The sequence below is a fragment of the Leptinotarsa decemlineata genome, unplaced genomic scaffold, assembly GCF_025532065.1.
Source record: "Leptinotarsa decemlineata unplaced genomic scaffold, Ldec_3_MD MMD2_P_RNA_scaffold_6, whole genome shotgun sequence".
Classification (NCBI taxonomy): Eukaryota; Metazoa; Arthropoda; class Insecta; order Coleoptera; family Chrysomelidae; genus Leptinotarsa; species Leptinotarsa decemlineata.
This window is the reverse complement of record NW_027412533.1, coordinates 5,314,544-5,329,675: the sequence shown is the minus strand read 5'-3', so window position 1 is coordinate 5,329,675 and position 15,132 is coordinate 5,314,544. Positions and strand designations below refer to the sequence as shown.

Genomic DNA, 15,132 nt, shown 5'->3' with positions numbered 1-15,132 from the left:
ATCTATTACTCAATATTTGTTTAATATTATGATATTTCTCACAGAACGCTTTCTTAGCCTCAGTAAATTCAAAATATATTCAAAGATATCACTTACAGAAAATCATCTGTATGGTATTGATGACTTTTACATTATTGATAATTGTTTATAATTGTATTTTGTGTCATGTATGGAAGTTGTAGCTTTGTTAAAAACCGAATAAATTGTAATTTTGAATGAAACTGTAATTAATTTAAAATATGCAAAGAAAAAATATAGATGTCCTGTGAATGATGGAATATTACCTAATAATGATCTAGAAGTTAAAGCCTACTTATACTATTACTTTCATTCGAGTTTTAAGAAGCTTTGGTACTGAGAACAGTTTAGTAGTTATAGTTAAACTGAACTTCGCCTTTTACTATAACTTTATATATGTAGTTAGAACTTAATATTGTGATTTTTTTGTGGTTGTAGTAATAAAGACGTTTATTATTATTATTGTTTAACGTCTTCTACAAAGAAAATATTCAAAGTTACCTCACCTTGCAAAAAACCATCTCGCAATTTGAACAACACATAACCTGGCCTCCTTGGCCGCACCAGCGGCAGTACAGCTCGCTACCATCCTCGTCTTTTTCGAACTCGCCGCTTGTGTAGAAATGATAGCACTTCTTGCAGATGAGAACCTTCAAGAGGGGATGCACGAATCTGTTACCTTGTCCATCTAAGGCGCTGCCCAAGTGGACGTTGCAAGCCGTGCAGTGGATTTTTGTATACTGGACGGGGTTTTCTGTGGGACAATTATTGTTTGAAAAAGAGTACAAAATGTTTGAATTGATAATGATGTTGAAATTTAAGAGCTTTGACAGGTAATTAAATTTACAGATTGCAAAATTGAGTTTGAGGAATGAGATATTTTGGAAATATCTTGTTTCATCATAAAAATCGCACTACGGTACAGGCAGGTAGTTGTGCAAGTTTATTGAATTTGTCAATTTCATTCACCCATCAAATGAATTCACCACTGAAATGAAGATAAATAATTCAGACACGAGTATTACCAAAATTAATTATAAACATGATTTTGCCATTTCCAAAAACCATCTTATTGAAAATTTGTCATACATAATTCCTCAACACATTGCTATCAAAATAAAGAAGCAACATTCAACAGAATGCTTCACAAACTATTGAATATTCCATTATCAGAAAGAACTGACTTTTATCAAACAAATCATTGTCAAAATTGGTTACAAGGTAGATATTATCAACTCCATTATTAAAAAAGTCATTTACCAGGACTATCCACTTCAAAATAATAAGAGTCATAGGACATTGATATACTTTGGTGACCCCACCAATAAGATAGCGTTCTTTTTTAAAAAAATGAAAGGCTTGGACGTGGCTTACTGGACAGATAATGATTCAGGCAAATTTATTGAAAACTATTCTGTTCAATTCAGTTTACCATCCCAAGAAACAATAAATGCTTTTTCCAAAGAGAAAAAGAACATACAATAAGTTTCTTCAATGTCAAGACCAAATCTACATTTGCAACCACGACTATAATGTATTACATTTGAAAGAGAAAGGTTTGAAACTGAATGTTTTGGAATGTTCAGAAATTAACAGATTCAGGAATTCAGAAAATTCAGTGAATGACCAAATAGAAATGAAATCTTCTTCTCTGTTGAATCAGTTTTCTAATGTGGAAATTGGTAAATAGTTTATTTCATGTCTCTTTAATGAGTTAATAAAATTTCATTTACAATGTGTAAATTTTTTATTAGTTTATGCCAGAACTCTGGTAGAAGTTCTTCAGTCATAAGGAAAGTAGTTTCTTTTATAATGCCTAAAGTTTTTCAAGTAGTTTATACCTAAACTCTGGTAAAATCATTCGTCAATAATTAGATATAAGGTCATACGATTCAAATTGATATATTATACAGTGCTTTTCAGATAAAAGTATCCACCTTTAATAACTTTTGTAATACTGGTATTTAGGAAAAATCCAAAAACACGTCAATTTATGTTGGAAGGGGCAAGCATTATGGCTTATTTAAACTTACTGGAAAAGCCACCCCCTCACCCCTAGCACCATCCCTTTTTTTTTAATTACTTCTCATATTTTTTATGTAAAATTTGGATACTCCTCTTTGAGCAGATTTCAAAAATGTATAATACTTGTAGGTTAAAGTGGTTAGTTTATGAGATAAACAATTTTTCTTTTAATAGCACAAATTTTACTTATTTTTTACTTTCACCTTATTTGCCTGTACTAAAATGGGTTGTACAACAGTTTAAACTCTTTAATCTGTTTAACTGTGCTATTTATTCTACTTCAAAAATCCAAACAACAAAAAACTCTATTTTTTATTAAAGTTTGACATTGTCAACTAGAATTTGTAGTCACTATTGATAGTGTACTTTGATACATTATTTATTTTGTTTCGCTGAATTGGTTTACTCTTTGCAAGAAAGAATTGAAATTGTAGGTTTATACTACCAAAATAATAATTGTGCAAGAGCTGCTGCTAGAATATTTAACGAATTACATGACGGAAGACATGCAACTCATAAGTATGTAATTCAACTGATGGAGAAATTTACCACAACAGGGTCTGTTTGCAATAAAGTGCATAAGCGAGAGGGACTCGTAAATAACGAAGCAATCCAAGTGGCAATTTTAGGGCAAGTCAGCATGGAGGCTCAACAACCCCAATCGTCAACAATAAGTAGAGCGATCGGTGTTTCATCTTCTACAGTTTTCCGAGTTCTACATAAATTCAAGTACCACCCATACAAAGTTAAGTTGGTGCACAAGTTGAATGAAGTTGATTTTGATCGTCGTCTAGAGTTTTGCGAATCAATGACGCAATTTATCAATAACAATCCACAATTGTTAAACAATATTTCCTTTTCTGATGAATGCTCATTTTCATTAAATGGCTTAGTAAATAGGCATAATTGTAGATATTGGGCTGAAAGTGATCCACATATTATGCGTGAATTCCATACACAACATCCCCAAAAGTTAAACCTTTGGTGTGGTATCCTAGGTGACCACATTGTCGGACCTTTTTTCATCAACGGAAATTTAAATGGTGAATCATATCTTGAGTTACTCAGGGAAGGGGTTGACCCACGTATTACAACAATAATAGAAAATGATGATAATCTTTCCGAAGATTTACTGGTATGTCAACAAGACGGAGCTCCCCCACACTATGCTATGCCTGTCCGACAATTTTTAAACGAAACATTCCCCGCTCGTTGGATAGGTAGAAGAAGGCAGATGATGGAGTGGCCACCTAGGTCACCGGATTTAACACCCCTAGACTTCTTTTTATGGGGGTATTTAAAAACAAAAGTTTATGCTACCCAACCAGAATCTCTGGATGATTTACGAGAGAGGATAGAAAATGAATAAATAGCACAGTTAAAAAGATTAAAGAGTTTGAACTGTTGTACAACCCATTTTAGTACAGGCAAATAAGGTGAAAGTAAAAAATAAGTAAAATTTGTGCTATTAAAAGAAAAATTGTTTATCTCATAAACTAACCACTTTAACCTACAAGTATTATACATTTTTGAAATCAGCTCAAAGAGGAGTATTCAAATTTTACATAAAAAATATGAGAAGTAATAAAAAAAAAGGATGATGCTAGGGGTGAGGGGGTGGCTTTTCCAGTAAGTTTAAATAAGCCATAATGCTTGCCCCTTCCAACATAAATTGACGTGTTTTTGGATTTTTCCTAAATACCAGTATTACAAAAGTTATTAAAGGTGGATACTTTTATCTGAAAAGCACTGTATAAAGCACTAATTAGGTTGAATGTAGTAATATGAACACGTCTGAGGAAGATATTGTACAGCGAAACGTGTTGCGGTTCTGTAAACTGTTTAGTGGAAATCTCACAATGGAGTGTTACTCAAATATAAAATCGATTTCTTTCCTCAAAGATGATTAAATCAAATTCAATTTATGCAGTTATGTATATTAGGTCTGTTAAAAAATTAGCGATTTCGATTAGCGATATTTTATTTTTTTATGTTGGTACACTCGTCTCGACCATATGTTCGTAGTTTCAGCTGTTTAGCACGTTTACTTTGTTGGTGAGAGGCATAAAAGTTAGAAGTTTATGCATGTTCAGCGATTTTCTGATATCGAAAAAAATGGATCAAAGAATTAGCAACAAATTTTTTTAAAAAATGGAATTGAGTGCTCAAAATCACTTGAAATGTTGACAGTGGTAAAAGCTTTTTACAGAAGGTTGAGAAGATGTGAACGACGATGCTCGCTCTAGACTCACATCAACAGATACCAAAAACGACAAAATGGTTTAGACTTTCGCGGCTAAGTTTTCAGTGTCACTGTTTTTCGAATTTGAAAGCCGTGGAATTTTGGAATTTCTTCCTGACGTTTCGCTGGCTCGATTGTTCCAGGTTTAAGTACAGGTACAAGTGCAGGTACAAGTACAGAAACAAATTCAGGTACCAATACAACTGATTACCTGACAAGGCATAAATACGCTTTACGAAGCCTAAAAGTTAGTCATCGGACAGCAAGCCATGATGGTTAAACCTCCGAAGAAGCTAGTCACTCGCGCCAGCAAAACGTCAGGAAGAAATTCCAAAAATCCACGGCTTTCAAACTCGAAAAACAGTGACACTAAGATACCAAAAAGTACATATCAGAACTGCTTTGAGGATTGGGAAAAATACTGGCACAAGGGTATTATATCTGAGTGGCACAAGGGTATTTATTATATCTGAGGGGGACTACTTTAAATAAATAAATATTTTTTGAGAAAAATTAAAATTCACCTCATTTTGTATAACGTTATGAATTTCATGTAATTGAACAGCGCATTTTATTCCTAATATAAATAATATTCATTATTCACGAATAGTCACGTTAGCAGTATACTGTAACTTATTCTTCAATTTGTGCAAGAACTAAAACCTAAAATGAAACCATAGGTAAAAACAAATTCTTTTAGTCATATTCGAGGTTTGTCACAAAATACGAAATTTGCTCGCGGGTAAAATACCTGTATTTCTAGCAATATCATAAATAGTTTAGATGCAACTGCTTATTTGAACGTAATCTCAATAATGATAATTTTTTTTAATACTAATTTTCGATATTATCAAATATAAAGGTACTTTACGCTTCAGCAAAGTTTACATTTTTTGATAAACCTCACATGCGACTGGAAGAATTTTACAAACGTTAGTTGCATTTTGGGTTGTAGTCCTTGCAAATTTTTTTATCAAGAATAACTTTTTTTCTAAAACTAATAATAAATGAGGTTTTCATATGGTTCAATTTGCTGAAATACTATGTAACCCTTCTCTCTACTTTTATATTGAAGTGTCTAAAATACAACTCAAAATAATTGCAATAAGAACATTTCTAAATCAAAACGAGATTATTATAAAAAAAAATGGTGAAAACCAATTGCAACTGAAAAATACACATAACCCAAAAAACTTTTATAATGCATCAAATATTCAATTAACACTAAACAGTTTTACAAAAACGTGACGAGTGTTTCGCTATACAATAGCTTACTCAGTTCATATTCAGTGCATTATACAGGGTGTAACTAAATAAGTGTAAAACATTTAAGGAGGTGATTCCTCATCGAAAAAAAGATAGGATCTATCATATAAAGAAATTTCATTGGAGCATTCCTTGTTGTTAAGATACAGCCCCTTAAAGGGAGTACATAAAATTTGTATAACAATTTTGATCACAAGCACTAAAAAAGTTACAATATTGAAATTAACCTGACGTTTTGTACTACCAAAAAGACACTTAGCCAGAAATTTATTATTTTACCCCATGGTTGTAAGGGGTGGAAAATGCAACCCCTAAAATTTATTTCAAATGTAACTTTTTGTCTTATTATTCGTTTACCATTTAAAAATGTATTTCCGATAGCCTGTTTCATTCTAAACAAAAAATGTCTCTTGGGTTTTTTGCCCAAAAAAACCAGTTCGCAGCAAAAAATTATTTTATGAACAACTACAGAGATACATTGTCATAAATACGAAACTAATCTATCTAGTAGGTTGCTATTAGCGATAGTGACAAATAAATTGGCATGACGATGTCAGTTTGTGAATTTTTGAAATTAATGAAAATTAATACTAATTGTGTGTTGTTGTTCTGTTCTTAATTTGTTACTTTAATAATTCACGTGTTATTAAAATGGCATACACAAATGAGGAAATGGCTGATATGCATTACGTTTACGATCTGTCGCAGGGGAATGGGTTAGAAGCTTCTAGAAGATATGCTGAAATGTATCCTCAACGGCAGCATCCTTCACATAGAATATTTGCTTGACTTCATCAACAATTACGAGAATATGGTGCATTCAACAAAAGAACGCAGGATTGTGGTCGCCATTGAGAAGTACGAACACCACAGCTTGAGGAAGCAGTACTTAATTTGATTGAAGAACAACCTACTACCAGTACTAGAAAGATTGCTTTCCAGCTAAATGTTGATCATATGAAGGTATTTCGAATTTTAAAGGAACAACTCTTATACTCTTACCATTTGCAACGAGTACAGGCACTGTTACCGCGAGACTTTCCGAACCGTCTTGAGTTTTGCAATTGGATGCTGGAAATGATTAGAAGAAATTGTGACTTTCTGAAGACGATAGAATTGAAAGACTAATGTAGTTTTTCTCAGGACAAGATTATTAATTTTCATAATTACCACATGTAGGCTGATGAAAACCCTCACGTTATTGTCGAAACTAACCATCAAGAACAGTTTTCTCTAACGTGCGGCTCGGAGTTATTGGAGATGATTTAATTGGACCTCATTTTCTACCTCCTCAATTAAATGGTGAGGCATACGTTCAATTTTTAAGAGAAATGCATCCAGTACTGCTGGAGGAAGTTCCTTTGGGCGTCAGAAGGGATATGTTTTTCATGCATGATGGGCTCCGGCCCATTTTAGTCAAGTAGCACGTCAGCATTTAACTGAACATATGCGAATCAGTGGATAGGTCGAGGAGGACCACATAATTGGCCCGCTCGATCTCCGGATCTCAATCCTCTCGATTTCTCTATTTGGGGCCATTTACAGCATTTGGTTTATCATACTCCTGTTCGCGATGTAGAGGACTTAAGAATCCGCATCATCGATGCGTGCAAGGTAATCAGAGAGACTCCAGGAATATTTGAGCGAATACGTGGCTCAATGCGCCGACGTCTAGACGCATGCGTAATGTCTGAAGGTAGACATATTGAACATTTACTATGATTTCTACATGTTGTGTGTTTTGTTATTTAATAAATTAGTTTTGTTTATTACCTTTAATCGTTTAATGCATGTACTAACTACAAAATAACAATAAATCCAGTTCGCATTTATGACGATGTATCTCTGTAGTTGTTCATAAAATAATTTTTTGCTGCGAACTGGTTTATTTTGGGCAAAAAACCCAAGAGACATTTTTTGTTTGGAATGAAACAGGCTATTGGAAATGAATTTCATGACTATCAAGTAACTCAATATTTTTTTTTCTTCATTAACTTCAATATGATCAATATGGCTCCAGATGATTCATTATTGTTTGTTACAAAATAAAAGTAGATACAAAAGTTGATTAGCAAAACAAACACCATCCAAAGACTGTAAGATTCTAATCCATGGTATACCATTTTGTTAAAGTCAGAGACACATGTTGAAATGAGTAATTCAAATCCACAGTAGATTATTGCTAATAAAGCAAACCTACCAAAAACAGTACTCCATTTCAAAGTTTCAAGTAATCATACAGCACATAAATAACAAAGTACTTACTTGCTCCATATGTCTGCTCTCTGAGTTTGTGTTCCTCCTCTGTCAACTGAAAATCAACTGTAAAAAAAAATTATTATCTTGGAAGCATAAGGAGTTACAGACATCTTACTTTCAGTTCCTGTAATTTCATCAACAACTGTTGAAAATATGGGTTCATAAAGACGCAAAGGACTCTTGCTAGGATCATTTTCGCCTGTAGTAGAATCTGTATAAATAGAATGGCCGATTATCCCACATTCAATCAGAGCATTTATCAATAACAACTCATTTTCCCCAGAAATATACATCTTCATACTGGGAAAAAAACTAACAGTACAAAAAGAATTTCAGAAAATTAAACACTGAAAACCAGAGCCCATACAAATTGCATTTACGATTAAATAACAGATAGCGCTATTTAGAACCACTATAAGTCTCACCAGTGGTGCTTGGCTGAACCTCAAAGGCATTGCTGGACTCAACTGTCTTTAAAAAGGATACAAGCCTACCACTCTTTGAATTTTTATTCAAAAACTGAGTGAAGATTGTGTTTTATTTCTCACAGCATCAAGATGTTTGACATTTCCATAGATGACGTCATAGTGCCACTATAATTAATTTATAGAAAATAGCTCCTATAGCGCCAGATAGAAACGAAATAGTCACTTTACTATAACGTTGAAAAGATAATTTTATACTCAAATAGTCTAGAAAAATTTGACCAGGATTCTTTTCCAGTGAAACGGAAATAGGATTTTTTTTTCATTGCAAATATCAGCCCCTCGGAGCCATACCTTTGTTCAGAATTTCAATGATTTAATTGTTACAACCAGGGTTACCAAAGTAATCCATACAAATTTATGTAATCCTAATTATTCTCTAAATGCACCTTTCAATAGAATGACTATAAATGGCAATTAATATAGTAATTGAATTATTTGGTTCTTTCTATGCTTCTATAAAGCAAAAGTTGAAAAATTAACCCAAGAGAAGTTAAAAGGTGAAACTGGAATAAATCCAAAACAAGCTTTTTCCCAATAACCAGAAATTCAATACTCTTCTCGACTTGTTTCACCAACCAAGTTGGCGTTTCAAGATGAATTTTCTTCGAAAATGATTAGCGCTAAAGTAAAATCAATGTCATAATCAGAAAAAATATGATGTGTGTGTGACTGATGAAGGGGAGGTTGGCATTATAATATGTGTAATTTGCCAAAGAAATTTTAAATGCACATATATTGCAAATGGAAAAAAAATATCAAATGATCCATCTCTATGGATAAAAATTTCCGTATAATTGTCAATACAGGTTTCAAAAATAATATAATACAGCAGTGGTTCCCAAACTATGGGTCACGACCCACTAGTGGGTAGCGGAAGCAATTTGTAGTAGGGCAGCCCACGATGCAAAATGGGGATTTACTAGAGCGTTATAGAGACATATTAGGTTGCAAAGCTTAGATGATAAGAAGAAAAAAATGCTATATAATACGTATATAACTTTTTATCGGTGGGGGAAGCGGTTATAGATTTTCAAATATGTAAAAAAATACTGTTGCATGGACATACTCGAGCGCGTCAGATATTGACAGTATCAATGTCCTACGTATTTTCAATAATGTTCGTATGTTAATCTGATCGTTTGCATGATGCGGGTGGTTTTACGTAAGGGTTTTAAGTGAAAAGAAAAAAAAATTAATCGAGGGCGTCAGATTGTATAAGGGGGTATTAAGTGCACCCAGAAAAAGCTCTCATTCAATAATCTGACGATTTCGATCTGACGCAAACTCGCTGCCATCATTATAACGTGAAAAAAAAATTCGCCATTTTGAAATACTCAAGCGCGTCAGATTAAGTAATATATGGTTCATCTTTATGTTCCAGACGTGCTGTCTCATAATCTGACGATTATCTAGAGGGATTCGCCTAATCTCACAATTTTTTTTTTAAATCATTGTAATTAAATAATTGAAAAGCTCATGCAAATAAATAAGTGTATGTTTTTTAAGTAGAATACTTGTATTTACAAGAAAATAATTATTAAAATTGATTAATTAATCATTATCTTCATCTTCGTCACGAACGAGTCTCTGTGATCAGCTGTGATGGCATCATGGCAACAGAATTCAGAGTGTGGATGGAGTGAGAGAGTAATAGATAGAGAACTTTAGAAAGAAATTTGGAGAGGGAAATATAGGTATCATACAGCTGCACGCATTAAACTTTATCGACGAATTTTGGTTATTTCGGCTTGCGGAAATCGTCAGATTATACATATTTTTCGTTATCCTTGAATTATTTCCTTCAAAATAAACAAAAATTAGCTACGCTCAAGAATGTCGAAATGACGTTATTTTTTTACAACTTTGCTGCCCTCCCCTTTCTTTACGTCACTCTCGAATTGTCAGATTACTGGCATATACATTTGTTTGAAGGTTATTGACAATGTTTCATGATGAATTTCACTAGTTCGGACTTCCATTATCTACTATATAAAATGATTTGAAATCCCTGAAACAACTAAAAAAGAAGAATTGAAAATGATTAGCTGAAAATAACAATTATATTAACCAAAATAAACCTGAAATGAAATAATAGTGAAATCAAATACAAGTAAAAATAGAACAATTGAATAAATAAAAATAAAGAAATGAAAAAAGAAAATAAAAATGAAAAGTGGAGAGATTCCAAGTCACGTTAGTTCACGACGTTTCGATTGTTAGTATCTACAATCGTCTTCGGGTGATGACTGGACTGATTCCTCCGAGAGATGACTATTTATAGGTCGTTCGAGTACTTTCACTTATCCCCGCTTTCCATTTTCCGCTTTACTGGTTCCGTGGGAGATGACCGTTTTGGCGGGAGTTGGCCCCGCGGAATCTGCGATTCCAATGGGTTTCTTGGAATCTGCGATTCCAAGAATTGCATTTACCGGATACCCTGTGAGTGCGGAAAATCCTATATTGGTGAAACTAAGAGGCCATTGAATGTTCGCATTGCCGAGCATAAAAAACACACACAGCGAGGGGAAACCAGCAAATCAGGAATAGTAGACCATGTTTGGACCCATCAACACAATATCGAGTAGTCCCAAGCTGAGATATTGCACAGAGAGGAACATTGGTTTAGGAGAAAATTCAAGGAAGCCGCATACATGTTGTCCAACAACATATTCAGCCAAGCCAGCGTAGAAATACGCAACATATGGAAACCCATCATCAAGCAAAAAATGGCCAACTCCCGCCAAAACGGTCTTCTCCCACGAAACCAGTAAAGCGGAAAATGGAAAGCGGGGATAAGTGAAAGTACTCGAACGACCTATAAATAGTCATCTCTCGGAGGAATCAGTCCAGTCATCACCCGAAGACGATTGTAGATACTAACAATCGAAACATCATGAACTAACGTGACTTGGAATCTCTCCACTTTTTATTTTTATTTTCTTTTTTCATTTCTTTATTTTTATTTATTCAATTGTTCTATTTTTACTTGTATTTTATTTCACTATTATTTCATTTCAGGTTTATTTTGGTTAATATAATTGTTATTTTCAGCTAATCATTTTCAATTCTTCTTTTTTAATTGTTTCAGGGATTTCAAATCATTTTATATAGTTGACAATGGAAGTCCGAACTAGTGAAATTCACTGGAATATACACTATTAAGCATGTAATTAACTCACACTACCTTAATCTGACGCGCTCAAGAATTTCTGATGATCAATTTTTTTTTACTAATCTGATCCATTATCCTTCACGGGCGGCCTTATATATGGGGCTTATATTTGGTGGAGGTACTCAAGCTGGTACAAGGTATCTCCCTGTATATTAATCTGCCGCGCTTTAGTAAATCCCGAAATCCCCCTTGGGCTCCCCTATTCTTGGGTGGGTTGCGGAAACAGATTAAAAACACTTAATACTTTTGAATTGTTTTTTTCAATTTGAATGAAGCATCCAGTTCTTTAGAATATAGTCTGATGGGGTTTTCAACCACATATTTGTGTGGTATATTTAAAAAAATTAATATAGAAATAGGCTTAGTGTGAAAAATGACCTGCGTTTGAAGCTTTCAACTTTCAGCCCATGTATATAGAATCTCTTGTGAATCGTAAGCACCAGCTCCACAAGTCACATCAATTCATAAATTTTATTTTTCCATTTTTTGTACTTGTTTAGTTTTATTAAGATTCTGAAGTATTTTTTCCTACTCTATTTTATTTTCAATTATATCATCTTTACAATTTTTTAGATTGTATTCCTTAATAGTGAATTTTCACGATAATAATAACAATAAAAATATTTTTAGTAATAATAATTATACTCAATATCATTCAATATGTGGGTCACCTAAGAAATTCTACAATGGAGGTGGGTTTCCAGGCAAAAAAGTTTGGGAAATGCTGTAATACAGAATCTGTTGCATTAGATTTTATTTTTGGGAAAGACACGTTGTGGTTTTCTACTTCTCCATCCTTATACAATAAAATGTTTTGAGGTAGCTTTCTTCCAGTTTGTGTCTGAAAGTTACTTCTTTGCATGATCAAATTAATTGCTTTCTTCCTTTCTTTCAAAGATTCCCACATTTTTTGAATACAGATGGGGAAGTAGAAAGCCAAAATTTTCTTTCCCAAAAATTGATTTATCCTACAAATTAATCAATATACTTATCAAAAAAGATCATTTTAATCTAACTTCTTTGAAAAAATTTTGGTTTTTATGAACTGAAAGAAAGTTGCTTACCATTTTCAGTTATAACAGGAGCCTCATCTACTTCCATGGACAATTCTGGACAAAGTAGGGATGGATCAAAGTCTTCATCCATTTCAACATCTTCGTAAGCTAAAAATAATACAAAAACAAAAAGAAAATTAATGCCATTCAGATGTCAATACAATATTCATCTCACCTTCAGATTTATCACAATCACTAGATTTTGTGAGAGATTCTTTCAATAAGGGGCAATCTGGGTCTTTTCCTCCTTCAGTATTTTCTGTTGTTTCAGACTCAGTAGAGACCCTGATGGAATCACCACATTTAGCTTCATCTCCATTTTTTTCTTCAGTAGGACTATCCTGAGAAGTTTTCCCTTTGACTTCCATATCTTGACTTCTTTTATCGCCTTTGGTTTCACTCTTATTTTCTTCAGGTTTTTCTGAAGTCATAGGAATTACTTTGTCACCATCTTGTTTTTTGTTTTCATTATCTTTACCACTTGGCAGAACAGAATTTTCCACTTCCTTAACTTCTTTTTCTTCACTTTTAGTACTTAAAGGATCTGACGTATCTGTGGTGAGATCTTTAGTTTCTTCTTGTTCAACAGTTACAGTTTCACTAGTATTCCCCAAAGGATCTACTTCCTCCACATTCATTCCCTCAATATGATCTTCATCCTTGTCATTCAAAATTTCATTATTGAAAGTATCTCTATCATCAGTTTTTTCAATATTGTTTCCAGTTTTTCCAATATCATTCCCTGTTTTCTCAAGATCATCATCATCATCAACTGCTCTTTTAGTAGTAGATTTTTTTTCCTCACTTTCTTTAGCTTCATCAATCTCATCATTCTTATAAGTATTTTCATCAGTCTCATTTTCATTATTTTTATTATCAATTTTATCTACATCATCAGTTTCATCAATCTCATGTTCATCAAATTTTTCGTTTTCCTTGTCAATGTGATCTTTCACATCTGTTCTTTCATTTGAGCTTTTGGTTTGAAGTGGAGAGCTTGTTTTTTCTGAATCTTCTATCACTGAAGATTCACCGGTTTTGACTTTGTCGTCACATTCATGTTTTTCAGTTGCTTCTCTAATATGAACTTTTTCATCTTCTTCGTCAGTATCTTCATCAGCACCATTTTCATCAGCACTCATATGCTCTCTATCGTCTTCCTCATCTGTGTCATACTCTTTATCGCTATGCGTTGGACTCAGCAGCAGTTTTTCCTCTTCTTCGCAGTCTTCATCGCTTTCTGCTTCAATCCTCCCCAAGTCGTGATCATTGACTTCATCTTCACTTTCATTTGCATGTTCTTCAATTCTAGATTTGTCACAATCTCCTTGGGGAAAATCTGAAATGATTTATAGGTTTATTTGCGGTTTTCAATGTAGTGATTGCTCACCTTTGCTTTCTACGTGTGGTGGACTTTTTTGGTTTTCAATATACCCTAAAAGAAACCCCATTAAGAAACAACCTTTTTATTTTAAAAACCTAATCTCACCTGTACTTTCTGAGCTTTCCTCACAGACATTCTTGGTTTGAGGTGATTCCGGTTCTTCTTAAAAATTAGAGGTTAGTTTTTGAAAAATAAATAAATATAATTATCTTACCATTTGTAACAACGTCCATCGGTTCATTTTCGAGGTGTTTTTCTTTGGTTTGCTCATAGTTCGTGAGAGTTTCTGTAATAAGAAAATTCCATTAGAGCATATTGGATCTAGGAACCAAAAGGTTGATATTACCAGTTTCCATTTTTTAAGGTTATCTTCTCCAAGTGAATTTTCCGGCAAGTTTACATTCCCACAAACAAAACAGGAACCATCAGTGTCATCTGACGTAAATCTTTCTAAATAAATCAAATAACGCACTTCACGACTTTTCTATCAGTCTATGAATACTGTTTCAAGCAAACTTTCAAAAACTTAGAAAGAAAACGAATGAAATATTTCACTTTATAGGTTTGTAACACTAGATTTGGAATCGGACACGAAAAACTGCGCTGAAGTGAACAGGAATGCAAGTAGAAATGGCGGGACGAAGCGATTTGCTGTTTCGGAAAGTGGTTTTGACTTACAAAGTTGGAATAAGAAGCCACACAACGTGTGTCGTTGATTATTCCATGTCTCCTTGTTTCGTTCCGACCATGCCACATCACTATCGTGCGATACCAGTAAGAGAGACAGAAACTATTAGAAAGAGTTGTGCGTTGCGAAATGGCGTCACAGCATTGTTAGGTATGCTGTGATGGCGTCCTCGTTTCCGAAACAAGCCGAATGCTTACGACAATACATAGATACCTGACTCATGGGTCATGTTTTTGACAGAATAACCCCAAAATTCCCGTGAAAACTTCTCAAGATTTGGGTTTATTGAAATATTCACGATTTGTTTCTGAAGTCATATACAATATTTTCATTAATATTACTCATATTCTCTCTTCTTATGCCCAGACAAAGAATGTATTATGAATATCTGACATAACCCCAAAGCGTGTGTCAAAATTCATCGATATTACTCATGTAATATTTTCATAGATTTCGAAGAAAAAATATTGTGTTCTGTGAGTTTTTGACAGAATAACCTCTAATTATCTGACGAAATGAAAGGTGTTCAATTTTA

At 33.6% G+C, this 15,132-nt stretch overlaps 1 protein-coding gene across 2 annotated transcripts in view; it reads right to left on the bottom strand.

Moving 5' to 3' along the window:
• LOC111507608 (uncharacterized) overlaps nt 1–14,648 on the bottom strand; it is a 29,368-nt gene extending 14,720 nt beyond the window's left edge. The window contains exons 1-9 of one of the 2 annotated variants that reach the window (XM_074169871.1): nt 14,256–14,648; nt 14,124–14,195; nt 14,015–14,071; nt 13,916–13,960; nt 12,701–13,864; nt 12,535–12,633; nt 7,926–8,021; nt 7,817–7,873; nt 525–772 (exon numbers count right to left, since the gene is read on the bottom strand). In XM_074169871.1, coding sequence (XP_074025972.1) covers nt 525–772; nt 7,817–7,873; nt 7,926–8,021; nt 12,535–12,633; nt 12,701–13,864; nt 13,916–13,960; nt 14,015–14,071; nt 14,124–14,195; nt 14,256–14,265 — 1,848 coding nt within the window. In that variant the 5' untranslated portion in view covers nt 14,266–14,648. The remainder of the gene's footprint in view (nt 1–524; nt 773–7,816; nt 7,874–7,925; nt 8,022–12,534; nt 12,634–12,700; nt 13,865–13,915; nt 13,961–14,014; nt 14,072–14,123; nt 14,196–14,255) is intronic. The other variant, XM_074169872.1, reaches the window with a different exon arrangement.
• Nucleotides 14,649–15,132: the final 484 nt, after the last annotated feature.